Source organism: Prosopis cineraria, unplaced genomic scaffold (assembly GCF_029017545.1).
Source record: "Prosopis cineraria cultivar Desert tree isolate PC_DT_omini unplaced genomic scaffold, ASM2901754v1 PC4, whole genome shotgun sequence".
Taxonomy (NCBI): domain Eukaryota; kingdom Viridiplantae; phylum Streptophyta; class Magnoliopsida; order Fabales; family Fabaceae; genus Prosopis; species Prosopis cineraria.
In genome coordinates, this window is record NW_026555335.1 from 41,461,018 (window position 1) to 41,488,876 (window position 27,859).

At 33.1% G+C, this 27,859-nt stretch overlaps 3 protein-coding genes across 5 annotated transcripts; 1 reads left to right on the forward strand and 2 right to left on the reverse strand.

Moving 5' to 3' along the window:
* Positions 1-3,149: 3,149 nt before the first annotated feature.
* LOC129309636 (protein NRT1/ PTR FAMILY 2.8-like) lies at positions 3,150-6,644 on the reverse strand. 2 transcript variants are annotated; one of them, XM_054951290.1, is made up of 4 exons: positions 6,515-6,644; positions 6,203-6,420; positions 4,967-5,171; positions 3,150-4,765 (listed from the first exon to the last, which is right to left on the reverse strand). In XM_054951290.1, the coding sequence occupies exons 1-4, from the start codon at positions 6,627-6,629 to the stop codon at positions 3,765-3,767; spliced, it is 1,539 nt and encodes a 512-aa protein (XP_054807265.1). In that variant the 5' UTR covers positions 6,630-6,644; the 3' UTR covers positions 3,150-3,764. The 2 variants fall into 2 exon arrangements, with proteins under 2 accessions (XP_054807265.1, XP_054807264.1); XM_054951289.1 differs by having other exon boundaries at positions 3,156-5,171.
* Positions 6,645-9,859: 3,215 nt separating this feature from the next.
* On the forward strand, positions 9,860-12,854 carry LOC129308234 (uncharacterized). 2 transcript variants are annotated; one of them, XM_054949292.1, is made up of 5 exons: positions 9,949-10,273; positions 10,344-10,477; positions 11,739-11,886; positions 11,974-12,080; positions 12,393-12,854. In XM_054949292.1, the coding sequence occupies exons 1-5, from the start codon at positions 10,012-10,014 to the stop codon at positions 12,432-12,434; spliced, it is 693 nt and encodes a 230-aa protein (XP_054805267.1). In that variant the 5' UTR covers positions 9,949-10,011; the 3' UTR covers positions 12,435-12,854. The 2 variants fall into 2 exon arrangements, with proteins under 2 accessions (XP_054805268.1, XP_054805267.1); XM_054949293.1 differs by lacking the exons at positions 11,739-11,886; positions 11,974-12,080; positions 12,393-12,854 and adding an exon at positions 10,644-11,709 and having other exon boundaries at positions 9,860-10,273.
* A 10,108-nt stretch (positions 12,855-22,962) lies between these two features.
* LOC129310062 (homeobox-leucine zipper protein HAT5-like) lies at positions 22,963-25,199 on the reverse strand. Its single transcript, XM_054951898.1, has 3 exons — positions 24,750-25,199; positions 23,859-24,253; positions 22,963-23,765 (listed from the first exon to the last, which is right to left on the reverse strand). Exons 1-3 carry the CDS (start codon positions 24,886-24,888, stop codon positions 23,319-23,321), a joined length of 981 nt encoding a protein of 326 aa, XP_054807873.1. The 5' UTR covers positions 24,889-25,199; the 3' UTR covers positions 22,963-23,318.
* Positions 25,200-27,859: the final 2,660 nt, after the last annotated feature.

The window sequence follows — 27,859 nt, forward strand, 5'->3', positions numbered from 1 at the left end:
AAAGCAACATCCGTGAGATATGTTACTTCACTGACAGAAAGGCTAAGTGGTGACATTTGATTCGTTAAGCTGAATAGGTCCATGTGGTGTTGTTTTCGTGACAATCACTATGCGTATATCAGCTCCAACCCTAAAACTATAAGAATGGTGGAAGCAAAAGCTAACAGTCAAACTCAAGAAGGCTATCTACTCGTCTCTCCATATCTTCATGGAAGCAAGATCCAACTTCCCAACTTCTTCCATTAATTCCAGAGCAATGATTGCCATGTGCGACAAGGATTGGAAAAATATACACCATCCAGTACTACTTTACTAGAATCAATGAATGCCAGTTAACTTATTAAATATGTTTTGAAATGAAAAAAATTTCAACTTTACTCCTATTAAAAATAAGAAAAGGGAGAAACACAATATATGATGAGCCATGAAATTAAAGTTACAACAGGGATAAAATTGAAAAATGATATTAAATAACTCTCTATACACCTTATAAACTAAAGAATTCTCCTAGAAGGTGCCCTGTAATAGGAATCAGAAGGAGTATTTTTTAGTCTTTTATCTTTTTCTTAATTATCGACTTAATTCCTGAACTTTAAATTAGAACAACTTGATCTTATAAATTCTTGACACAAAACAACCCTATCCCTGTACTTTTTTAACTCAATAAATTGTAAGAAATGAGTCTTAATGAATCAAAGTTTAAGGAATAAATTGAAAATTCAGAAAAAGTTTAGGGATTAAAAGTTATATTAGCATGATAGAATTGATATAAGATGACAATCAAAGATGATTAATGGCATGTGAACATAGGGCAAGTCCAATTTAAGCTGATCGTGAAAGAGTGGATTTTCATCACGGAATTTTCTTTTTTTTTTTTATTTTTTGGCTTGCCATTTTGATGAACAATGGCAAAAAACGTACCAATTCTGTTTTAAGGAAGCCAAATCCCGTCATCCATTTGATTTGTAAACTGTAGCTCTAATGATTATTACTGAATATGCAGAAGTTTCTCATGAGAGGATGGGGAAACTCATATTGGAAGGTATAGGCAAATCTATTATTTGGTAATATCAAAGAACTATTCAACAAACAATACATAGAAAGCGAGATCACGAAAACAAACAAATGGACAGAGCAATTTCAGATTCCATTCTCTTCTTTCTCCCAAATCGACGTATCTTCTTTTGTTCTGTATATGTGAGCAAGTATATGGCCTGTAGAATATTTGATACGGTAGGCTAGGTACCTGATATGATCAGAGTTCCTTTTTCTTTGTTTCTACGTGGAACAATCATACCTCCACAACTCTCAGCCTTACAAGGAGTTTAGGATGAAAAGTTTCACGAGGCTTTTCAATTTTGATTCATTGGCTCATTGATGTATGTCATGATTCTCACACTGGTCAACCTCGCAAGTAAAATGGGATTTCAAAGAGCTTTTCCATCAATCAAGCAGGTTTTTTGATGTAAGGTTTTCTTTGGACTTCTACTCATAACAATATTGATACTTTCGTTGAGAGATCGATGCCATGAAAAGGCTACCCGCAAAGAGTTTTGATCAGTAAAAAGTCAGGTGAATTGCAATGCAAGTGTGACATTTTTCAAAATCTTAATTGTATCTTTTACATGAGAATTTGGAAAGTTTTGAAATCTTCAATTTTATTCCACACTCATCTTCTATTACATAAAAGAAGAGGGAACTACTTATTTGACATGGATTTAACGTACATGTACAAGAATAGTTTTATTTTATTTTTATTGCATTTTATTTCTTTTATTTCTTTTTTAGTATCCTGAAAAACCTAACAAAATTACCACCTTTTATCTAAACCAATTCAAATCCTGATTGTATAGGACCATAACAGTAATCTTATTAACACCTCGGGGATGTCTTTGATATATTTATTTGATGTGGCTATATTTCAAGACTCAAATTTGAGACTTTAGGATAAACTTGTTCAACTCTTTTGACTAATTGAGTCAATCGCCCTTAGTTGTGGACATTAAGTGACACATGGCTTGACAAAGTTAATAACAATAGTTATAGACATAAGTGATCATGATCATGTGCATAGAATCTTCTAAAATACCAACAAAAATAATAAGGGTAAATCACTTTCTCCTCTAATATGAGATACTTAAATTACACAATCTTTTCTTATTGTAAAAATTCAAACTAATTCTCGCAAAGTTAAAATATAACAACTATACCTTCAAGAATAAGATCAATTTTATATTTCACTTATAACGTTAAAAATAATGGATTTAGAGAATAGATTACTAATACACATAGTTAATATGTTTGTCATGTTATAAAAATAATGGATACAAAGATATTTTCATCAGAACAGTCATACTTTTAATTCATCTTTTCATGAACGGGAGAATAGGGTAGCGCAACTTTTGATTTTAGGAGAGGGTGGGGGAGTCTAGATTTTCAAAATAAATCAGTTTCATAAAATGTTGACATTGAAATTTAGCCAAATAATTATAGTAGGATACACCATAAGATAATTTACCCAAATAATTATAGTAGGATACACCATAAGATAGCTTTTTTAAGAAAAAAATTGCAGAAAAATGGCTTGAAGAGAAGAAAAAAAATGCAAGAAATGGAATCAATACATTTATCATCCAAGATATGAAAGAAAAAATGAACTTTGGACTAAGCAAGCCCTAAAAAATCAGTGTAAGCTAAAAAAGGAAGAGATTCAATGGCCACAAAGAACCTGATAGTAGCAACTAGGGGTGTTCACGAGACGGGACGGGACCGGGACGCCCCCGTCCCATGTCCCGTCCCGAGAAAAAGATCGGGACTGAATTTTAGTCCCGTGTCCCGTCCCGTCCCGAAAGTCGTCCCGTCCCGTTAAGAGTCGGGACGGGACTGGGACAAGATCGGGACGTCCCGCCGTCCCGATAAATGAAATAATATTGAAAAAAGATCTGGATAATAACATTCATTAAAATTTTAAATCATATAATTTATTAAGTTTAAAATCAAAACAACACAAGTACATAAATAACAATAATTTAAAATCAATTATTGAATTATATTAATCATAACTACACATTATAATAATAAACACAAATGATCTTTACACTGTAAGATTAGTAACAACAGACAAGTCAAACATAACATCAAATCATTGTTATTCTACTTTAGTGAAGATGTACTAAGCTAATTACTCTTCTAAAAATAAGCAAAAAATACGTTGTAAATAAAAGTTATTAAATAGATATATATAAAAATAAATTATATTAATATAATTAATATATTATAAAGAAAGATATCGCCATGTTTACTCCATGCCATTAAAATTATCAATATAAAAAAACTTTAGTTTTAAATAAGAATTGTAAGTATTAAAATTATAATTGATATAATTAATATAAGTATAAATTATATTAATATAATTAATATATTTAAAATAAAAAATAATATATATAATATTCGGGACGGGACGGGACGTCCCGATGGTAATCCCGTGTCCCGTCCCGTCCCGAACCTCTTTCCTGTCCCGTCCCGTAAAGTCCCGTCCCGATTAGTTTCGGGCCGGGACAAGACCCGTCCCGATATGATCGGGACGATACCGGGCCAATCGGGACGGGTCCGGACTGAACACCCCTAGTAGCAACACAAGTTCAAGAAATGACAAGTTAACATTTCTAAATTCTAACTGCTAATATTTAGACCCTTTTAATGCTCAATTCCTTCTCCTCATCTTCTGGTCCAGACGACTCTTCCTTCCTGTAAGCATTTGAATTCTACAGTTGCACTTCTTTCAGCTCGGTGCCCAGTGGACTTGTCGAAAAACAGACTGCAAAGAAACTGAAGTACACAAGATTCAGTGCTCCCAGGGCAGCAATTATGAAGTAGTAGTTTTCAAGTCTAACATGGTTTAAGTCATGATGACCCAGCCATGGTGTTCTTCCATTCTCTGATGTTACTTTGTGGACAATGTTGACTACAAGAGAGCCTAAGTAATCTGAAATGGACATGCTCAGGTAGAAGACAGCCCCCGAAACGGTTCTCATGCTCTCTGGCAGTTGCATGGTGAAAAGTTCCATTATAGCAACAGCAGCAAAAGCTTCAGTTAAACCTGATAGGGCATACTGAGGCAGTAGCAGCGTAAAGCTTGACGGCGAAATATATGAATTTTGTCTTAAAGCTGAGTGCCGTCGCTTCTTCTCAACATTTGCTGCAACCAACATGCATAGGATTGACAACAAAATGCCAATCTTGATTCTTAGCCCCATGCTCAATCTTACAGCCTTTTTATAAAATTTTTTTGACAGAGGAATGTAGATACACTCAAAAACCTGAATCCAAATGGAAAGTGATAACATTGATATCAGGTTCATCCACCCAGGTGGAATCTTGAAGTGGGGTCCAATGGATCTATCCATTTGCGTAACTTGAAGGATACCAAAAGTGTGCTGCTGGCTCGTTACCATAAAACAGCAGGTCCCAGACACTAAGAATGGTAGAATTCCCAGCAAGCACTTGAAGTTTTGAACTTGTTGCAAACTACAAAGTCTCCAGCCATTCCTGGACATGCCTTGGTCGTCCAGCTCAGTACTGGGGTTGGCAATTATAGCAGCCTTATCAAGGCACTTAAAACGATCTTTATGAGCAAGTCCTTTATTCTCCAACGGTGATTCATCCAGCGTACGTGTAGGATCATAAAAGGACCTCCCAGAAGGCTGAAGCTCACATTTTCTACAGGCAGCCACAATCACCTTGACCATGTCCACGAAGATGCTACCTTGAGGTTTCTTGTAAACATAAGTGTGGCAGCCAAGCAAGAAAATGAACATAGAGAGAGCGAGACAAACAGTTGGAATGGCGAATCCTATGGTCCAGCTAATATTGGTTTGGACATAGACAACGCAAGTGAGTGCTATAAGTAATGCTACAGTGAAAGAGAAGTACCACCAATTGAAGAAACTCTCAAGTTGCGCCCTACCCTTTTGTGTTTTGGTGTCAAATTGATCAGCCCCAAAAGCAATATTGCAGGGCCTAATCCCGCCAGCTCCTATAGATAACAGTCCAAGACCTCCAAAGAGGATGCCAAGCTGCCACCCTTGTGATTTCTGGCAGTGTAGTGGGTTGCTGCAGGCAGGGGGTCTAAACTGATGTATTCCTGCTGTTAAGGTAATGGTCAGCATACCCTGTCAAATGCAATCCAAGGAGGTGATATACACACTGGCACGAACTAATAAAAGACTAACTGAAACAATGACTTGTATTCTTGTTACGGACTTCTTTGGGAATTTTGAAGAGATTAGAATTAAGTGATATCAACGAAGTAGCATTTAAAAGTATAATAAAAAGAACTGACAGTCCATTCCCAGTAGTTTAGTTTGGACTCGTTATTACCTTTTCAAAAAGAAGGGTTTTGGGAAATGGGAACTCTAATGTATTGAAAACCGAACAAGTTATTGAGTGCTAAAGACATTGGTTCAAGGTTAGTATTTAAAACTCTAGTCAAATTTGTGATCAAATCGAACATGAACAATGCATTTCATTGAACCTTGAACCGATTAAAGTATTAGTTCAACAATTTAGTTGTACTGTTGTACAACTGTTGGGTTGACCCAGATTTTAATACTATGCGAAACCACATCCTATGATCCAAAAATTGGCTTGAATTTTTCTCCCTGATCCCATTCCGCTTCATCCTATGAGTTGGACAGTAGAAAGAAAAGGAAACTGAATAAAAATATCGATATCAAGTGTAGAAAAAAATGTTATCCACAAGTTATAATAGCATGGCTCATTTCTAAAACTGTAAACTTTCTATGATGCATGAGGCTCCCAGAAGGATGCAAGGGGGCCAAGGGCGTGCTACCCCCTCCCTCCCAACAAGAAAACATTTTTTTTCCTTTTTTTAGCAATGAAGAAAATATTTAAACTTAGGTTAAAGAAAAAGCATGACGAAATTTTGTCTCCTCATACTTGGGAAACCCTGTATCTATTCATGGTTCCGTCTAATAAGTTGAAAATATAAAAGATAAATCAGTGATTGAAAAATTAAAATAATAATAAAAACGAACCTAAGGATCCCGAACTCCCAAATTTAGAAAAGTCCGAAAATTGTGGTGTGTAGGAGGGTCTGGGAACACAAGTCTGGCAACAGTCGAACATGATGCTTATTTAAATTGAGTTGCAATTAAAGAATTGCATTGAAAGATTTATTTACCAGAAGAGATGCAATAGAGCCATAAAGGAGGGCCCGGAACCTGCCCAGATAAGTATCAGTGATGAAAGCGCCAGCTATGGATGCCATGTTGGAGGACCCACTCCAAATTTGGACCACATTGACAACAGCAATGTTATTCATGTTGTATTTCGTCCGCAGGTACAACGTTATATTGGACATCAAGCTCATTGACGCCAGTTTCTCGAACGACTCGTTCGCTTCCATTCAGGAGCAAAACATCAACCACCTTGCATGCACAAAGACCTGGAAAGAAACAATGTTGAAACAGTGAAAAGAGAGAGGGGAAGTTACCGAGTATATATTTCACGGATCGCCATCCTCCTGCTCTTCTAGGCGTTGCAGGCGTAGAATTCTGCTCACGGTCTTCTACCATTGGTGGAGCAGGATCATGGGTCACCTTCTCCATCTCAAACTTCTCGGAGAATCAGTCATAGTTTGTCGAAGTTGCCAAGTCCAAATTGATAGATATTATATAACTTCAATTTGATAAGATTTTTTAATATATTCTAATTCTAATATTTCTGTTCTTGAGATTGGGCTTTGCCGATACCATAAATTATCACCCATTTTGAATGTACAAATTATGGAGATCTTTAAGCCGTTTGATATGATAAAGAAGTTTTTAATAAAAATAAAATTAAATTTTAAAAATATGTTTAATATGAAAATAAAATTTTAATATAATTTTAATTAATATATATACTTAAAATAAGAAAAGATTACATTGCTTGTTTTTCTCAAAATTAAAAAAACTTCCTTTATCATAAGTAGACAAAAAATATGAGAATAATAAGATTCACAAAATAAATTTAAAAGGATTGAAGTAATTCTATGATCAATATAATGAAATTAAATTTTCTAACATTATTTATAGAATTAAAATTCTTAAAAATTATAACTCCTATAAATCAAATATGTTTAAATTAAGATTTTATTTTTGATTTTATTTCCCTTGTCAATTCAATGAGACAAAACATATTATAAAAGGGCTCGAATAGTAGAAGGGTGGGCTTTCTTTTATAAAAAAAAAAAGACATTCGAGTGGATGTTGAGGTCCACAATTTTCATTTTTTGTTTTTTCCTCTCTCTCTTCCTCACTTTGTTATTCTCTTTTCTGTCTTTTCTTTCTTCACCTTCCAAATAAAATGATTCTTATATCATATTAAATTTATAAAAAATAGGCATCTTACCAAGATAGTTTAAATCAATCTAACTTACTTTAAAATTATATAGCTTTAATTGTTTCTTTAATTAATTAAGGTGAGACTTTTTTATATATTCTAATACTTCATTGTTTGCTAACTCTGATTTACACTTAAAAAAAATAGAGTTTTCTTTAGTATTAATGTCTCTTCAAGTATCCACGAGATCACTCAATAGTCCATTTTTAGCTTCCAAAAACCATTTAGTTTAAGTTTAATGACAAGAGCCTTTCCCCTTAATACAAGGGGTTGTGGATTATATTCCCAATAGTGTAGGCTCGAAAATTGGGTGGAAGATAGGTTAGGTAGGTGGATGTGTGAGTTGGTTTGATGTTGTATATTGTTTGTTAGTGATTCATGAAACTGAATTCCCTTTTCTCATGAGAAGGGTCAGATAAGTTGGGAAAAACTGTCAAATTTAATCTAACAATTATTCATTAAGACTCATTCATTTTTCATAATTTTGCATATCAATAATTACTTTAAAAATACTGAATCTAAATGATTCAAAATTTAATCTAATAGTTAATATGTGTGGTAGAAAGACAGTGAAGGAAAAGATAAATGGGGAAAAAAATCAGTGTATTATAATTTTGCATATCATTGTTCTCAGGAATGACCCGCATTCCATGTCAGCCAAATGCTTATATATATATATATATATATATTTATAATTTTGCATATCATTGTTCTCAGGAATGACCCGCATTCCATGTCAGCCAAATGCTTATATATATATATATATATATATATATATTCAAGTAATGATTTGATTTAATAATGAAACTGAAAAGCACATGCTATAAACATGCCCTCTTTGGATTTTCGTTTGCTGTTTCCTTTAGTGATGCCAGCTTTAGCTTATTTCTAGCCATTCCTTTCTACTACGTGTGGAATGGATTGATGCGGTCCACGTTTTAACTTGTCCTTCCTTCTATCATAAGCTTGTCTTCTGGGTTCTGGCCATCACAAAATTAGTCTAAGAACCAGCTTCCACATCTTGTTTGGTTTTACTTCCAGTTTTTTTAAAAATTATTTTGTAAATCAATTTTTTAAAATTGTTTTTTTAAAAACAAAATAAAAAGAAAATCTATTTGCTCTGGAATTAAAAAAATTAGTTGATAGAAGTTGTATGGTTGGTCATAATTAAAGTAATTTACAATACTTAAAAAATAAAAACCGTTCTGAGATCATTTTTTTGTTTTTAAAAAATAAAATATAAAAACAATTTCAACAAACAAGCCCTAAAAATCTTTTCAAATTGTATTCTTTTTTATTTTTTAAAAGGTGAAAATCAAAGGATGATTTTCTTCCATCTGAATCTAACCTGAAATCCAAACTAAATTCTGTTACTTAATGATACTTGACCTCATCATAAAAGCGGAAGCTTTCCGCTATCATTCGATGAATGGTCCATATATCATTCCCCTTGGAAGGATATCATTCTTCAGTAATTTAATCATAAAAAATCACACTAAAAAAAAATTCAACATAATAGGGATCTTTTTGTTGAACTCTTTGCACAGCTAATAAATAAATGGGAAAATTTTAGGTGGACCCTTAACCAAACATAATTAAAAAAAAGATCCTAAAATTTTTGAAGTTTTATCGACAGATCTGTACAATTTTTTTTTAAATTTATGACGGAAATAATAAAATTGTCCTTATTTAAATGAATAATATAAATAACTTGTTTGTTCTCATATTATATATTATTCATTTACTTATGAAATGTTGTTAATTATCTAATATTATTTGTTTATAGCCCTAGTTTCATTGATTTCATTTTAAGCATTTGTTTTATGATAAAACGACTTGTTCGTTCTCATATTGCATGTTATTTATTAATTATAAAATACTATTTATTTTCTTACTTCATTTGTTCATGACCCTTAGGATGAAATCAAGTGAATGTAGGACTATAAATAAGTAAAATAAAAAAATATCAGCATTTCATAAATAAATGAATAACATACAATATAAAAATAAATAAATTATTTATATTGTTCATTTAAATGAAAATAATTTAATTATTTTTGTCACAAATGTAAAAGAAATTTGGTGTCGGATCTTGTAGTAAAATTTTAAAAATTTTGAAGTTGTTGTTTTTATTATGCTGAGTTAAGAGTCTCTCATCAAATTTTTTTTAAATAAATTACTCAATACCATGTGAGACAAACATGATCTCATTGAGCACTGAAAAGATAACCACTGTGGGGGGCAAAGTCAACGTTGAACCCAAAGTCCATCAACAGACACAAAATATTTACTTTAAAAAATAATTATTTTTTAAAATAATCAAACAACAGTCATAAAATTGAGAAGCGGATAAAATGTTTTTCTAATACTAGAGATAAAATTTTAATGAGACGGATAAAATATTATTGAGGAATGTCAGAAAACCACAGGCAGTATAGTTTTTGGGGGCTGGCGGCGACCTTTTGGCATTCCCAAAGGCTCACACCTTTCTTCTGGGGACTGTCCCTTCCTTCTCTCATTGGTCCCCTCGCGCAATTCCAGTCTTCCACAACATACACGAGAGAGAGAGAGAGAGAGAGAGAGAGAGAGAGAGAGAGAGAGAGAGAGATGAATGTGGGAGTGAGAGACTGGGGAAGCAGCGGGATCGGCTATAGGATGATGGCATTCCGAATCCCGTCTTGTGCGGCTCTGCATTTCGTCAAACACAAGGAGGTCATTCTGGAACACTCCGTCAAATTGACACGAAGACGAAGAGGATTGAGGATTGTGGCCTCAAGCGACGTGGCTTCTCCCTCCGTGTGGGACGATTGGAAGCCAGCCAAAGGCTCTTCAGCCCCTTCCCTCAGCGACATTGTTTGGCCCTCTGCAGGTCTTGTTCCCATTTCTTTTTGCTTTGATTCGTAATTCGTTCTGTGATCTAACTTTTGATGGATGAACAGGGGCATTTGCAGCAATGGCTTTATTGGGAAAGATGGATCAGATTTTGGCGCCCAAAGGCCTTTCTATGACGGTTGCTCCATTGGGTGCTGTTTCCGCTGTTCTCTTCGCCACACCCTCCACCCCCGCTGCTAGGGTACTCTCTTTCTCGTATTCTTGCTTGACTTTTCACTTTTTAGAGTTAAGATGGATAAAGAAAACAAATCTTAGAGATGAGAATCGGCATTTCTACTGTATGGTAGCATCTCATAACATCATACTCGAATACTCTGTCACACAATAACATTAGTCTTATCCCATAGCTGGGGAATCTGGAATCTCACTTTGGAGGGGACAAAAAATTCTATTGGAAGGCGCTTCCACTCCAAAAATACTGCGCTCAAGGCGTGGGAGTATACATTTATACACTTAACACACAGATTAGAGTCACACGCTTAATTGACCCACTTAACTGGAACTTGTTAAGTCCTTTCTTTTTCTTTTTCTGGTCAAATGATAAATCTAGGGAAACGTGCTAGTGCTATTTTGCAGCACGTGCAGATATAGAATAAAAACTAAAATTGTTATCAATTTTCTATCCTAATAAAATCATTTTAATCAAATTAATTCTAATATGTCAATTTTTATATGATCTAATAAGATAAAATAAAGTAAAATGTGCGTACCTGAAGAATTCATAACCGCTTACTAGAAATACCTTGATCACCTCAAGTGTAGATAAACGCACAACCCACTGAACCTCATAGTTTTTAGAGAATACAGAGATAATGGAGTAGAAGAAAATGTATCGTGTGTTTGATAGAAAATAACTGACAGTTACTGGATTGTAGGTTGAGTCTCTGTCCAATGGACTCACTTGTGTGGTCTGATTATTACGGTCCACACAGGATCATAAAAATCAATTTGTTTACGCTTATTAATTAATGTTAATTTATAAATACATATTCCAACAATTACTGTAACATTCTAGCCTCATAGTCAGAGGCTCATCCCGTTAATTAATATATCATATAAAATTGTACTATTTATTTGCCACTAATAATACCTACTCATCTCTAGCGTGCAAGAAAATATGTCTATTTATCACTATTTTGGTTCCACCTAGTTATTTTCTTCTGGACAAACGTAACCCATAAGAACAGTAGTTGCCCAAGAAGACCATTTCTGAACAACATCGTATGTGGACTTGGACTTACTTGTTGACCCCAAAAGGGAAAAGGCCCAGCAAAGGCAATCGCACTCCTCTGGAACTAAACCTCTAAGGTGTTCGCTTTTCAAAAGTCAAAACCGGTCTTTTTAGCCGGAATTAAAACGCAATTTGATGGGTTTTATTCGGTCTTTGTTCTTCTCCATGGTCTCTGATATATTAATATAGTATAGGGTTAATGGTGATGCAGAAGTACAACATGTTCATGGCCCAGATAGGTTGTGCAGCCATAGGTGTAGTGGCGTTCACAATGTTTGGGCCAGGATGGCTAGCCAGGAGTGTAGGCCTTGCAGGTTGCATAGCATACATGATCTACACTCGAGCCATTCACCCCCCTGGTACGTTTTGTTCTTCTTTCTTCCTCAACCTCCACATTCTCCTATTTCGCATCCAACCTTATTTTCAGTCTCAAAATATTTGTGTAGCTGCCAGCCTTCCACTGTTGTTCATTGATGGAGTTAATCTGCATTACTTGAATTTCTGGTATGCTCTGTTTCCTGGAGCCGCTGGATGTCTTCTGCTCGCTTTGATAGTAAGTATTCTATCATGTCATGTCATGTCATGTCATTTCTCTTGTCTGGTAATTTAAGGATATTTCTACTTTTGCTTATATAACAACAACAACACAACGACGACACTTCCTCCCGTCCAGGACCAGTGAACGTAATGTCTTTAAAAAGTTGACTAAACTTTTATAAAGATAATATTTTATGTTTGTATTGTGCATAAGAAACGAAATATGTTCCCTCAATGCAACCAAATTGCAATGCATTGTCATTTTTTCATTAAAATGTTGGATTCTATCTATGGGGTTAGCTGAGGAAAGTTTTTAACTGTGGTTCAGCAAGAGGTGGTGCTATACCTGAAGGACAACCTCAAATTTTGACCTCTGTCCATTCCAAACCATACATCTCTCCTAAGGCAACAGGATCTCCTGCCTCATCATTTCTTTCAAAATGTACTTTGAAGGGAGATGGAGACCGTTCCTTGATCACGAGTGTAAGTAGTGAGGTACAGAGCCCAAATCACAATAAACATTGTCTTTCTTACGGGTTATGGGTTCTGGTGAAACTCTTTTGTACAAAAAGAAAAAAAATAAAACAAAAAAATTGCATTTCTTGGAGAAAGCAAGGTTCTAATGAAAATAGATAGATTGATAGGAGGATGATGTAAAGTATCAGCATTATGGACAGTTTGACTGACCTGATGCTGCAGCAAATACTGTATTAGTGTTTGTAATGTTGTTCATTGAAATAATTGGACCCAAACGACCACAAGACAATAATAATGGCTGCTAAAGAGTGTATATGCTGTATGCAATTCCATTAGCTTTTCCCCACTTGGGTTGACAAACGCGATTGACTTGAGGTGTCCAATTCAACATCTCAAGAACAAAAGTGGATTATTATTCGATAGTCAAACTCTCTGTAATCGACAGCAACATAGAACAGCATTACTTTTTCCTGGATGTTAGTCAATGGTTCAGCATGGCTAGACTAGCATGAGTGGATATCCTTAGTGGACGAGTAACCCTAATTTTGGTGGCGAGAAGGGGTTGTGGGGAACATAATCTTTATAATAAATAGAGGAGATTATATGGATATCTCTCGAGTTCCGTTGAAATTATATGAATTTTTTTAAGTTTAAAATCCACACAAATTTCTATTAAAAGTAAAAAATCAATTATGCAAAATTTTAAAATTTTGTTGAAATTACTCTGATTTCTTGTCTATTTGAAACCCACATAAAAACTTTTCTTCTTTGTTTGAAAAAGTAAAGTAGTGGATATAATACTATAAGTTCAATGGTTTAAGAAGGGAAGAGAACGAAGAAAAGGGAAGAGATTAAGAGAATACTAGTATAATTTAAAAGGCCGAAATGGATGAGAGAAGGTGGTGGGGGAGGAGGATTCCCAAGGCACTAAAAATCGAATAGAAGAGGAAGAATTAGCATTAGTGTTACTGTACAGGAGACACATGAAACATGAGAGAGAGTGAATAGTCAGTCTCAGTCATAAGTAAAGGTTAATGCCCGTTATAATCAATGTTGATTATTCATGCCTTCTTACATCATCCAATGCCACATGTCAACCTCTACTCTTTCCACTATCTTCTTCTGATTCTTCACCAACCCACGATATTTAATAAATTATATATATATATATATATATATAACAAGATATTCCTCCTATTTTAAAGTGTCAGATAGATCTTTATAAAATGAAGGGTAAGTTACCCAAATTTCCTTTAAATTTTATTGGAATTGAGCAGGCTTATTTGGGGAAAAATATAGTAAAAATTTAAGGTATCTGTTTATGCAATTAACATGCGCCCCTTTTGAAAATAAAATAGAAAAATATGTATAATTTCAATAACATTTAAGATATGTCAAAATAATTTACTCAATTTTTCCATATAGGTTACATAGTCATCATTGTTTGCTGTAAATATGTGAAATGGATATGAAGCTCAATTTCGCAATTCAGCTTGAAGAACACACATTTCATATATTTGTGTCAAAATGTTTTAGAATATTAAACAAATGTATGTAAAAGTCTTCGGAATAGTAAGAGCACCCACGAGTGTTATGATAAAGTGAATGCAGCACGAGAAGGCATTAAAAGAGTAGCAGTTAAGATATGGTTTCCTAAAAGTCGAGGCACCCTTTAGCGACCTTTATTATTTATTGGGTTTGCTGTCAATAGGCATTAAATTAAATTAAATATGAGATTTTTTTTAAAAAAATGGGTGGTTGGTGTAGAATGGAGGTTATGATATTTGTAATGTTTGCCCAATGAAGATGTGATGTCAGACACATGTTAGAGTGGAATCTCAATTGAACACCAATCCCTCACACTTCTTCTTCTTCATGTGTGAAATGGACTTGTGATTCTATTATACTATTGGAGAAGTGGTTGGTTGATACTTGAGTTTTATTAATATCTCCACTAGGGTCGCATTCTAAGAGAGCCGCTGATTCATTCATAAGGCTCTATTTTCTCGAGTGATTTCTATTTCTTTCTTCCCTAAGAGACAGCTATTTGCTAGATGCCTTCTTTCTAAATGGGCTTCCTTAAACTTCTCTTTTTTTAGTTTCTTTTTTTTTTTTTTTTTTTTATTAAAGAACAATCAAACAACTTCAGCCAAGATGCTTGTCTTTATTTTTGCTGATGTCATGCGGACGATTGATTTAATTTTATAAATCTATCCAGATGACCAAAATATTTCATTTTCTCTATCAACTTGCCAAGAGAATGGAAATAAATTAAGCGTTGGGCTTGGAAAAATTGGATAAATGGTGAAATGTAAATAAAATAAATAATTAAAATAACAAATGTAAGGAGTATGGACGTATGGTAGAATTAAATTGGAACATGCAAATTAATATTAGAAAACAAAGATGTGAGTATAATGAATTGATCCAGGTTGATGGGTTTACAATTTTGAAACTCACTCATGGCTAAAATATCAAAATCTTATATCATATAAGTTTTTTAACGCTGAGGGGAGATTTCGCCTAACTCCACATGTCATCATTAGGGGGAAAAAAAATAGACAAATAAATGAAACTAATTCAGGCAGCATTGGCGCGAGTGCTCCTTCCTTTGCCCTCGAACATGCAATATTTGAAATTATAACACTATTTATAAGGTACGTATATCAAAAAGTTTGCTTCCCAATATATATATGTATGTATGTATGTATGTATGTATGTTGGTTCGCTTTTTGGAAAATAGATGACCTAATTTTATAACCTTATAAAAACTCCTAAACTAGATATAGAATATTTAAACAACTTACATTAGTCCTATTTAAATCAAAAAATTCTAATCCATAACCTTAAATCCTAAAATCAGCATCTTAAAATCTTAAATCTTTCTTTCAAGACATGCAGAAGGAAGAGAGAAGAGTATGAGAGGCATGCTTAGGTGAAAACAAGGTCAAAATGCCTCTAAGATGTCTTATAGTTGAAACCCTAGTTGACAAATCGATCCCTCCATCACTCTCTCAATCTTTCTTTGTCTTTCACTATTTGCAACTTGTGAATGTAAACTTGTCATTTAAAATTTTTTTATTATCCGCTACAATAGATGGCAAGCCTAAATTTCCTCATTTTAGGTCCAAGCGGCCTAAAACATTTGCAAACTTGATCCAAAGGTTGTAATTAAATGAAATAGGCCTATTAGCCATTTTTAACTATCTCACACTAACTTATACTCAATTTTATCTAATTAATCTCAAGTAGTTCATTTGATCCAAAAATTTTAAATATAAGATGTTACATTATTCCCCTTGGCCATGGGAGCCAAGAGGGGACATGTGATTGCATTTTACCATCCCTTATGAAGTCTACCATTGCTACATGTCTAGTGCTTCCATAAAGTATGTGCCTATTATCACGCCCTCTCTTTGGTTCTCTTTGATAAGGAGCTCTTCATACTCTGTCACCTTGGTGGTGAGCTAAAATAGAGCTCAAAACTCCATGCTTTGGAATTTCTTCCAGAGCTCAAACTCCAAACCTTACTGCAACATTTTGAAATACTTAGTTTCAGGTAACTATAACTTACAATAACTATAAAGTTTCTTGAATTTGTTCAAAAATCTCTCTGAACTTTCTCCAAGGTATATAATAGTTCTGTAAAGTTTTGATATATAAACTTCTAGTTCTATCATGTGGAATTGCTCATGAAATTTCCCTTGCATTTTCATCCAATCATATATCGAGATTTTAGAAAGTCTAGCATACCATGAGAATGTCGATCCTATAAGTGAGCTAGGAAATAACCTTAACTTCACATTGCCCGAATGGCTGAGTTCCCTACACTGGAACATTAATCTTACTATGTGTTCCAGTGTAGACGCATTGTCCTCTCTAGAAAACAGCTTGAACTACGAGACATGGAACCCTCTTAGAAAGGATTTTCTTAATCAATGTACTCTGGATATGGGTTGTAAAACGCTAGCACTGGTAGGGGCCTTAAGCCTGGCCCATACAGTTCTCTCACCTCCTCCCTAATGACCTCCAAGTTCACCAAAGGCAATTCCCTTCCTACTTAATTCTTTGTTCAGGTCTTCTGTACATGAATGTTGCCCCTCAATCCTTTGATGCCTTGCAAGACATCAAGTTCGTATGCTGTTCAATTATTCAAAGGATTAGCATGGGCATAATAATGTGCTTGTGGAGAACCTTTGTTTCTTACATTAAATTTGGATAGTACAATATTTTGAAAAAAAAATTGTTAAAAAATTATAGAGAAGAACTTAAAAAGTTTATGGAATCTAATCAATATATAAAAAATTTTTAGTCACCTATAAATTTATGAAATACTAGTTCGAGTTATTAATATTTAAAAATAATCTATAAATTTTGGATGAATATTTAAAAAATAATAATTAAATTAATTATTAAAATATTAATCATATTTATTTATTTTTTTAACAAAACTCTAAGCTGCTCAAAGCTCTTGAAAAAAGGATTCAATAACAAATTACACTAAAAAATGTGGTTAAAGTCTTACGTGCAATAACGTGCACGTGGGCTCCACATGTAGGCTACATTAGAGTAAAAAAAAAAAACAACAAAGTTAACTGGTGACTAATGAAAAATTTTTTAGCTCATCAAAAAAATGGTTGAGGGAAAACTTGCTCCATTTATTAGTATAAAATACCTAGCACTTCTCCAAAAAAAAATTAAGAATAAAAATAAACTTTAACCTATATATACTATGGTTAATATCTCTTTAAAATTTTCCGCATTAAAATATATTTTTATAATTTGTTTTAAGAGAATACAAGTTGAAGAAAAGAAAGGAAGGAAAGGGCAATGATATATAGTGTATGCAAATGCATATACTCCTTCGTATTTCCGTCGTTTTAAAAAAAAATTTGATTTTTAATATAAGGCATTTGGAAAAAAAATATTAATTATATTTTTATAATATTATATTTTATTTAAATTTATTAACTATAAGAGAGTGTTCAACACAAATTTTAAAAATTTTTATTTAAATAAAAGTAAAATTAAAATTTTATTTTATATTTAGACAAAATTAGTAATTTAACCACTTTTTTTTATTCCAGTAAGGTAATTGAAAGTTTCTTATAATATACTCCTTTGATTCTATTTATATGGCAGAAAGAGAATTTAAATTTTAATCCTATTTATAAGTATTACATTATTTTTCATATTCATCTTTACTTTTTTACCTTTATTAAATGATAAAAAAATAAATAAAAATAAATTTTTATCTTTATTAATAGTAGAAATGAAAACGAAAACTTGTTTAATTTTAAGATTGAGTTAATAATTTTTTATTTTATAAAATAGATTGAAAATAATTTATAAATAAATAAAAATAAATAAATAAGTTTGAGTATAAAAAGTTGGCCAAAAAAAAAGTGAGTATAAATAGAGAGAGAGAGAGAGAGAGAGGGAGGGAGAGAGGTGGGGGAGGCTAGTGGGGGACCAAGGAAAGCGAAGGAACGCGTGTTGCGTCGGATTGTGGGTGTCATCTTCTCCTTAGGATGGGACGCGCCCTCCCTTCTCCCATTCTTATCTCTTTCGCCTTCTCCTCCGAGATGCCTTGTGACTTAACAAGTAATTAACCATCCTATCCCAATGCGAGATTGACCCCAAGTTCTCGGCCCGTGATATGAATAATATGATGATATATGATATACCATGTTACGCTTGTTGATAACTGATAAGTAATATATGAGGCATATCAAGAGGAAACACCTTTTAGTCCTTAGTGTATGACATCTTATGCAATTTGTTGACGTATTAATGAGTTATTTCCAAAAAAAAAAAATCTCACATATTCAATTCGTTCATCTGAATATATGTTTGCTTTTAAGATTTACAAGTAAAGTTAATTTTAATTAAATGTAATTTGAAAATTCTATTTTTTGTAAAAACATTCAAGATTCTTAATTAATTTTAACAACTTTTTCAGTAGCGTGAAAGTATTTTAGAAATGTGTGTGTGTGTACATATATATATATCCCTTAATATAAAATACTTGGTAGATGTTAATTATATTTTTTAAATATTACTTATATTTAAATGAAAGAGAATGTTTTAAAAATAAATTACTTTTTAATTTTGTTTGCAAATTTAAAAGAGAATAATTTGATATGTGAAAGGTGTTTTCTTGAAAACCATATTATAAAAAACATGAAGAAAATTTTCAGATAGGAAATAATGTACAAGGAGGAGTAACAAATGCAGCCTTTTAATAACATTTTTGAAATTATTTTTTATAAAAAAATTATATGAGATCTCTTTGAATTTGTGGGAACATTTAAATTTCTAAATATTTTTATTTTTTATATTTTTTATATTGATATTAATAGGTAGGACTGTGTAAAAGTTTTTTAGTCCAATTCGAGATGGTCTCACTCTTATTCGGTCCGCATAGACACTGGTCCTTCAGGATCAAAAAGATTGAAAAGACCAGACTATTTTTTCAGGTTGGACTAGACAAGAGACTAGGCATCCAGACCACTTGATCTAATCCATTCCTATTAATTTTTTTTATTATAATTATAATTAATTTATTTTTGATAAATTTTTGAAGTGTAATTGATGCTAAAGAGATAATTGTATGAAGATTTATTGAATTTATTTTTAAATTGTTGTTGTAATGTAATGTTGTTAAATTTTATTGAGTGCTGGTTTTAGTAAAGCTATAAATTTAAATCATTTAGACTATAATAGAAATATTTTTTCTTATTGTTGAAAATTATTATGAATTTATTATTATTATACATATTTTTACTATCTTAATTAAGTTTATTATGTTGAAATGAATTATTGCCTCTCATAGAATAAAAAGAAAAAAAAGTTAAGTGAGTACTGTACTGACAGGACCAGTCTTTTAATCCTATGGACCAAGTCTGATCTTGTTAATTTTGGGTTATCACTAGACAAGATCGAACTACGGATTGCCTAACTTAATTCTTTTTATGAAAGAGATCAAACTTTGGGTTAGGATGAAATTCAGTGTCGTTCTGTCTTTTGTGAAGCCCTATTAATAGGGTTGGTAGAAATGACTTATAAAAAAGATGGGGGAATATTAATTTTGTTTTATTAAATAAATTTATTTTAATAATAAATTTAATGAATAATCATGATTTAAAAATGGAGAGAGAAGAGGGAAAAAGAAGGGGAGAGATGCGCTCCCGGGGGTTGTGTGGAGGATAGAGAAATTGGGGAGGAATTGACGGGATGGCCCCCAGCCAATGAGGGCAAAGAAAAGACGCCACGATACTCCCCAGACGTCGCTGTCGGTGGGGCCCGCTCCGCACACGTAGTGTTGAGATTCCTGTGGCTGCCTCCCTCCTCACCCTATGTTTTCTCGTTTTTGTTTGACCACACCTCCACCAAAAACGCTCTCCCAGGGACTGAGGGCGACGTCCTCCCATCTCAGCCCTACACTTCACTCGTCATCGGATGGCGTCGCGGCGATTGACCGCTTTCCTAGGCAATGTGCTTACAGAACACAGTCCCCACATGTCACCTTCTCAATGGCCCACCCTCTTTCCTGCCACGCACTCCCTCATGCTCCCACATCCTTCCATCATCACTCTTTTCTTATTACCATTTTCTTTCATTTAAATATACAATCAATTGCTATCGCCTCACTAGCATGATGCATCAACATTTGAATTCTTGTTAAAAATAAATGTTGATATTTCATGTCTAATCATATTTTAAATGCGAATATCTCTTCTAAAAATAATATATGTAAGCAAAAAATATACACGAGCTATTACCAATAGTAGAGTACCTTGTTTTATATTCTAACTTCCACCCTCATGCTCCTCTCTACAAATCATATATGTATAAAGCAGTAAATTTGATGGTAAATTATATTTCGATAAGCATTTGATAGTTTAAATTATTAGATAGTGTAAAATAAATTATAAACTTTTAAAAATGGAGCATCAGTAACCCATCTCATTAATTTCAACTAACAGATGTTATATAAAACTCACAATGACACATGGCATGACATAAGTATGACACATCAGCATAGTAAATGTGTAAATTTAGTCATGAATTATTTTTTGAGAAGTGTTGGGTAGCCTTTACTATATAAAAACGAACCATCCAACACTTTCTCTTCAATTTTGATCAAATACTGTTTATTTTTATACTTATGCGGTCTATAAAGTATTAATCTCTTCAATTTTTTTATCTTGATTCTCAACAAAAGCTCCAGAAGAAGAGGTTTAATGAGTTCTTATTTGAAGACATTCACAAAGACAATGTTAATGAAGTAGAAGCTTGATTTTACTACGCATGAGAGAATATTGATTCTAGCTTAATTTAACCATAAATTATTTCTTTTACTTTGTTAGCATCGCCTTTGTGAATATTTTCAAGATAAGAACTCTTTGAATCTCTTTTTTTCAAGCTGAAATTGAGAATGAAGGTCAGAAGATTGAAGAACTTAATGCTTTATAGGCCTCATAAGTAGGAAAATAAATGGTGTTTGATCAAAATTAAAAAAAAAGTGTTGGATGGTTTGTTTTTTTATAGCATAGGCTACTTAGCGCTCTTTAAAAAATAGTTCACGACTAAATTTATACTTTTATCATGCTAATATGTGATGCCACATATCATTGTGGGTCTCACATGACGTTCGTAAATTAAAATTAACGGCAAGATATTGATATTTTATTTTTAAAAATTCATGATTTATTTTATATTATTTAATAATTTAAATTATCAGATGCTGCTTAAAAAATAATTTATAATTAAATTTGTTATTTTATCCAATCATATATTAAAGAATCCTTTTACCTGCTCCCACACTTGATAATAGAGGGAGTTAGTGCGCGCGCGCGTAGCTCAGTGTAGACTGAAAATTACTGATTTACGACGGTGTTATGGTGATATTACTGTCTTCATATTAATCAATACAAAATAATTATCTCAATTGAATTCTTAATCTTTAAGTTATTGTATTTTAAACTTTTATTCTTTCTTGACCAAAAAAAGCTTTATTCTTTATGCTTATTATTTCACTGGACCCACCATGTAACACAAATAATGAGGTAATTACTTGTTTAGAAGCGCAAGAAATCGAACACTAGCACTTGCTTGACTTCGCTAGTCGCTGTGTATGAATGGAAAGAGTGAATTTTTAGCATTCATGATGTTACTAGGTTTATTAAATATCCAAGAGTAATATGAAGTTATCGAGGTGCACGAGAATTTTCCTTTTCGGCCACATTTGCATACAAGTCCATGATAACCCATTGAAGGCAATTATTATTGGTGACATTGTGTGTTTAGAGAGAGGATGCTAAACTCAGTTGCACAACTTGGATATTTTTTTTTTTCCCTTAAAAAAAGTCAGCAAACAAACCTTGATAAGGAAAGTCGAACCTGTGAAGAAAAGAGGGGCAGGAAATATGAAATTTGAGCCACGAATTAAAAGATGTTAATATTAACAATACGTCACCATCCAAATTCAACCGTCATTAGGATTAATTATGGACTTGTTTAAGCATGATGGTACCATTTCAGCCACGTATTAGTTACTTAGTGTGAAGCAACACTTCCTTCCAAATTCAAACTCTCTCTCTCTCTCTCTCACAGAGTATATGTATATGTATACACAGAGTTTTAGAGAGAGAGGGGGGGGGGAGAAGATGATGTAGAAAATGAAAATCCAATGTGGTGGGTGTAGTCTAAGAATCCAATGTGAGCTTGGTGTCAAATTGTCAATAATTGACCACCTGGCAATCTCCATTTCTGTACATCCTCTACTTAACTGCAATTGTTCAATAATCATACATTAATGCAGGTTGAATTACCATAATAAATTAATAAACTTGCAAGCATGTGTTAATTCAATTCGTTATCTTTCATTTAGCATGCACGCTTTAATAATTTTTTATTATTAATTTGTCATATAGTTTTCAGTTATCTACTGTTGTTGTTTTTTTTTTTTTTTTGTTTTTTGCCTTTGTCAATCATCCTTGTTAATTCGATTGTTCCCCGAAAAACAAACTCATCAGTTCGAGACTTCGAATGATAGAGAACTTTTACGCAGGATTTTATAGAAGCTGTTTTCTTAAAATGAAAAAAGATCAGTCGAGACATAATTAATAAAAATACTATGAAACGAAATTTACTTTTTCATATAACTAAACATTATTTTGGTAGATTAATCTAATAATGAAATCACATACTTGGCGGGAAAATAAAAGGTAAAAAGAAATCACACACAAATGACAAATCACATAACTCTTTCAAAAAAATGCTTTTCCCCTGATAAAAATATTAACATAATGGCCCCCAGATATTATGTCTTTAAGTTGGAGAATACTTTGACATTTAAAGTTGCCAGTCTTTCGTTCCATAACCTGATTCACTGCTAGAATTCTCAATGGCAAAGATTTTACCTAACATGCATTTGCATTCTCTTCCGGAATGAAACTCACTTATTTGTTGATAAACTAAGCCTGTCTGAAACAATCTCCCCACAGGCAGCATTCTCAAAGAGAACACATTTATTTAATTACATTTAAGACCAAAAGCTTCATACATACTACATTGACATCCCCAACATCGACAAAGGCTACAGGAAATGGGGGAAATCCACCATTTCTACCCTGGACCAGCCTCGAATTTCAGGACTAGGATGCCATCGCTCAAGACTTATTTTATTCCTTACTCATATCTATCTACCACAAGGTCTGAACAGCGAGTGCAAAGACATAAGAAACAGAGCTGCATGTACAAGACAGAAGATCTAGTAAGACCAGGACCAAATGGTATGATCTTCAGCTGGGAATCCAAAACTACATGAACTTTCACACGGGTCGGAGTAATCAACGTCCTCGAGCTTGGGAAATATGTATGGTGGGAACAGGTTCTTGCTCAAGTTATCTTCTTCATCCTGAGAGAGATCTGACTGATCAGGTTCAAATACATAGGAGGAATCCCCAGGCTCCAGCAGCGCGGAGTGAACTCCATCAGTGTGATGCGGGCTATCTGCATCAAATATGTCACTCCTGGCAGAACTTATGTCTTCCTGTTTGCAAGCCCCAACAGAGACTTTGGAGCCTTCGCCATCAGAAGTTGTGTCAAACAAGGGCTTTTGCTCTTGCTGTGGTTCTTTGAGTTTACTGGCGTCATCCTGCTTGCAGTTTCCCATTTGTTTCTCTCTGAGAAGCACCTTCTCTGTGAGATTTGCAACCTGAATTGAGATTCATGAAAAGTTTTATCAGCAAAACGTAACCTAAGGCACTGAGGTTGTACAATTTTCAACAAGAGAGAATTATGATTTTACCTCAGCTTTCAATTTATCTTTCTCCTTAAGAAGGTCATCATATTCAGCTTTAAGACCGTCATAGCTAGCCCGCAGAGATTCAAAATCCTTCTCCAGCTGTTTTGTCTTCCATCGTGCGCGGCGATTCTGGAACCAAATGGCAACTTGCCGAGGCTGCAAGCCAACCTCCTTGGCTAGCTGAATTTTCCTCTCTGGTTCAAGCTTGTTCTCTACCTCAAAGCTTTTCTCAAGAAACTGGACTTGGTCAGCGGTCAGCCGCCTCTTCTTCTCAGGTTGATGAAAGTATTCATCCAAGTCTTCATCTCCATTTTCATCATGATCAAAAGGGCTAAAGAATGACTGGTTACATACTTTCCCTCGTTTAACATCTTCAAAGCACACCATGGATCTTGAACCTGAACATGCAAAATAGTAAATTAGAAAGATCATCAATATCATGATCGCCCAATCTCCTATCCATTCTTGAATTGATATTCATATACCTTCCGGACTTCAGTGTGTTTCGTGCAGGTTATTGCTTAATATTTGGGAGCTCAAATTGACCAATCAGAAATTAGGTTAGTGCTCGCTAATCTCTACTCCTATTTGCCCCCATAAAAATTAAGGATTAGATCTTTACTTCGATCGGTTAAATTAATGCTCCAGTGTGTAAAGTTGATCTTGCAAGCCAAATTAACTATTCAAGAGGTTTTCCTATACAACAACATTAGAACTTCAAAGAGAGTCTTGCGGAATACAACAAAATAGGCAAATGCAATCAGGAATGCCCAATAAAGCATAATTGGAATGAAATCAGTATCATCCAAAACCTATCCAGCACCAAAATAAAGAAGCAAGAAAACAGTTGAAGGATCAGAGAAGCAAGTAAAAGGTAAGAGAGAGAGGGAGTACCGAGGAAAGAAGAGGAAGAGCCAGAAAGGAAAAAGGCATCGAGAGAGTCAGAAGAGGAAGGAGCGGCTTGATTTTGAAGCAAAAGACCCAAATTGGAAGCGTTAGTGTGAGAACCCATGAGCACCCTCCCACCCGTCATTTGAGGAAGACTCCGATCGACGCTCTTAAGCAGCCATAAAGCTGGTCAAGAAGATCCAAGAGAGTAGAATTGGGCGCGAAGATCTAAGGCTTGTGGCGGAAGAAGCTGGTGATTATGATTTCAGTGATGTGGGAGGTATGGGAACAGCGGTAGCACATACCCATCACTCAGAAGAAGAAGAGCGAAGGGGAAACTCGAGGACAGGGATGGGATGGAGAAGAAGAAGCAAACAACAATGGCGCGTGGGAGCTGTGAGGATGAAGATGAAGAATAAAGTTCTGGCTTCTCTCCGGACAAAGGGACTTCGCTGGGTTTATATTTTATAATACAGCCACGCCTACAGTGAAGGAAGCGTTTACTTACTATGATACCCTTTTTCTTTGGACTCATTATTTTAAAAAAAAAGTGTTTGCTTTGTTGTTTGATTTTTTTTTATTTATTTCAAAAACGATATTCGAATACCTATAATGATTTTTTTTATTTTTCCATTGTTGAGAAATAAACTTCATTGGGGGAGGAGGAATAAAATATTTGGATAAGTCATTGTATTATTTCCATTAAAATATTTTTAATTTGAAAATTACTATATATTTACCAAACATGCATTAGTATAAATGTATAATTGTTAGATAAAATTAGGACTGAATACTATTTTTATTTATACAACTTTATGATATGTAAAATTTTTTTTGAGAGAATCACATTCAGGACTCTTAGATGAGAAACATGGCAGGGATGGCCCAAAACAACAGAAAGCTCAGCATGCGCAATTGAATAGTTGAATCTCATCTTCTATATCATTGAAGCTTCAGTTACTCTGAATTCTCACTGCCATTTTTTTTACCCCACCATCTGGAGACTCTGGATAGGATTCTCCCTTCTTTTATTTCCTTATTACGTGGCACAGTTTAACCATCATGTGTCTATTAAATATAGAGACTAGAAAGGGAATGGAAGGATAAAAGTAAGAAAAGGGCGGCGGGAGCAGGAGAAATGACGAGGGTGATATGAAGGTGGGCCTATCCATACGTCATGGCTCAAGTCCACTGCCCGTGAAATCTGAATAGTAAATAGTAGCGCTATCTTCGTTTTTAAATATCAATATTATGCTAAAAAGTTTGAATCTAACAAAAAGAATTAATCACTCATGAAATTTAAATCATCGTTACAAAAAATCCTCTCATTTAATATTTAATAGTATCTTAAATAAAATTATTTTTAATAAAAAAAATATTTTTGGGATAACCAAGAGATATAAATATTAGACTAGCAACTAGTGTTGGTTTAAGTAAAAAAAATTATGACCTTTTAAGTACAGAATCTCATGTTCATGTAGATGTAGAAAAATATTTTTAAAAGATTTATCTCTTGTTAGATTTGATAATACTAGAATTTAACCTAGTTAGATAGTTAAAAAACATATATCAGAGTTAATATTAAAAAATATACCGATCAAGGAGGTATTGAAATTTATGTATTAGATAAAAATTAGTTTTTAATATTTGTCTTCTACTTAATGTGATGAGACAGAGCGCATTTATTGATAAAATTTCACGGGTAAGGTAAAAAATTTATATTTTCTGCGAAGGTTTTTTTGTAAATATTAATTATACCTAAAAATTTGTATTTTTTTTCTTGAACTTCATCTAAAATTTGTATGGGTCTTTATAGCTAGAGATTAAAAAAATATATAATTATCGATTTTCATAATTTTATCAGATTTTATTTTTAATTTTTATAATATTTTTAGTCTTTATATATTAAAAAAATTGAAACTACATAGACTTAAAATATAAATACCACTCAATCTTTTTAAAATTATAAAAAATAAAAAAATTATAAAAATTATAAAAGTTAAAAGAAAAATTTGATAAAATTATAAGAATGTTTTTCTAAAATAAATGTCATGGGTGGAAGAAGTATTCCTTAGGTTAGGACTTGACTTCTCTTTATTTTTTTTTCCTTCACTTTTTCTCCATTTCTCATCTCAATTGTCAGATTTATTTTTAAATGATTGAAATTTGATGTTTTATTAAATTATTATTAGAATGTAAAATTTTATAAAAAATAAATATAATAATAATTTTATGAAACATTAAATTTTATCCGTTAAAAAATGAATCTGGCAATTGAAGTGAAAAGTGAAGAGAAAATAAAGAAAGAAAAAAATGAAAAGAAATTGGGTTCCTTAATTTATAGGTAGAGTAGAGGGAGCAGGTGGATAAGGGTAGGGGCAAAATGGTAAAATGATGCAAGTGAAGATAATAACTAGAGGACAGAAACAGGGGGAATCATAGAAAGGATGAGCTGCGCACACTCGCCGATTACTCGCTTTGTGGCACCCAAATTAACAAGCGGGAAATTACGGTTTGGGACTCCCTTTTTTTTTTTTTTTGAACCAGACGGATTGGGACTTATTTAAAGCATTTATTTATAAATGAATCTCATAAATTTAAAAAAAATAAAACTTTTTCATATTACGTGAGATTTGATTATAGTTAATTTTCATTGTGAAATGATACAAATACTTTTGGACTCAATCTTTAATTAACAGTTTAACATACTGCCACTTTGTCATACTGTCAGTGACTATTGATTACTGACTGGCCACTAATAATTATTAGACCTGCTGTTGTCAACCATTAATCGATCAAAAACCAATCAAAGAATTACTTTTATAGATTTTAATAGTCTTTAGTATCCACATTTGCAACAGCAGCATAGTGTTACGATCCGTGACTTTTTATGAGATTAAAGTGATTCAGAATATTTTAGAACTTCCTAAAAGCTCTCGAATTAATTTAGGAGAGAGTATTTTAAAACATTTAAGAGAAATTTAAAATGTTTTACAATATTCTATAAATGTTTAGAACAATTTAAAAATATTTAAATTAATTTAAAAGAATTTAGAAGGTTTTAAAAGCTCATGGAAGGATATAGAGATATTTAAAATATTTTAAGATACTTTAAG

Bases quoted from the DNA above. Each gene is read 5' to 3' on its own strand.
- LOC129308234 (XM_054949292.1), top strand. From the start codon at position 10,012: ATGAATGTGGGAGTGAGAGACTGGGGAAGCAGCGGGATCGGCTATAGG. The intron at 11,887-11,973 runs GTACGTTTTGTT...ATATTTGTGTAG, and splicing joins TCGAGCCATTCACCCCCCTG to CTGCCAGCCTTCCACTGTTG. The intron at 12,081-12,392 runs GTAAGTATTCTA...ACTGTGGTTCAG, and splicing joins GTCTTCTGCTCGCTTTGATA to CAAGAGGTGGTGCTATACCT.
- LOC129310062 (XM_054951898.1), bottom strand. From the start codon at position 24,888: ATGACGGGTGGGAGGGTGCTCATGGGTTCTCACACTAACGCTTCCAAT. The intron at 24,254-24,749 runs GTACTCCCTCTC...TTGCATGTTCAG, and splicing joins CTCTTCCTCTTCTTTCCTCG to GTTCAAGATCCATGGTGTGC. The intron at 23,766-23,858 runs GTAAAATCATAA...ATCTCAATTCAG, and splicing joins AAGATAAATTGAAAGCTGAG to GTTGCAAATCTCACAGAGAA.
- LOC129309636 (XM_054951289.1), bottom strand. From the start codon at position 6,629: ATGGAGAAGGTGACCCATGATCCTGCTCCACCAATGGTAGAAGACCGT. The intron at 6,421-6,514 runs GTAACTTCCCCT...CCTGAATGGAAG, and splicing joins ATCCGTGAAATATATACTCG to CGAACGAGTCGTTCGAGAAA. The intron at 5,172-6,202 runs GTAAATAAATCT...TGCATTTGACAG, and splicing joins GCTCTATTGCATCTCTTCTG to GGTATGCTGACCATTACCTT.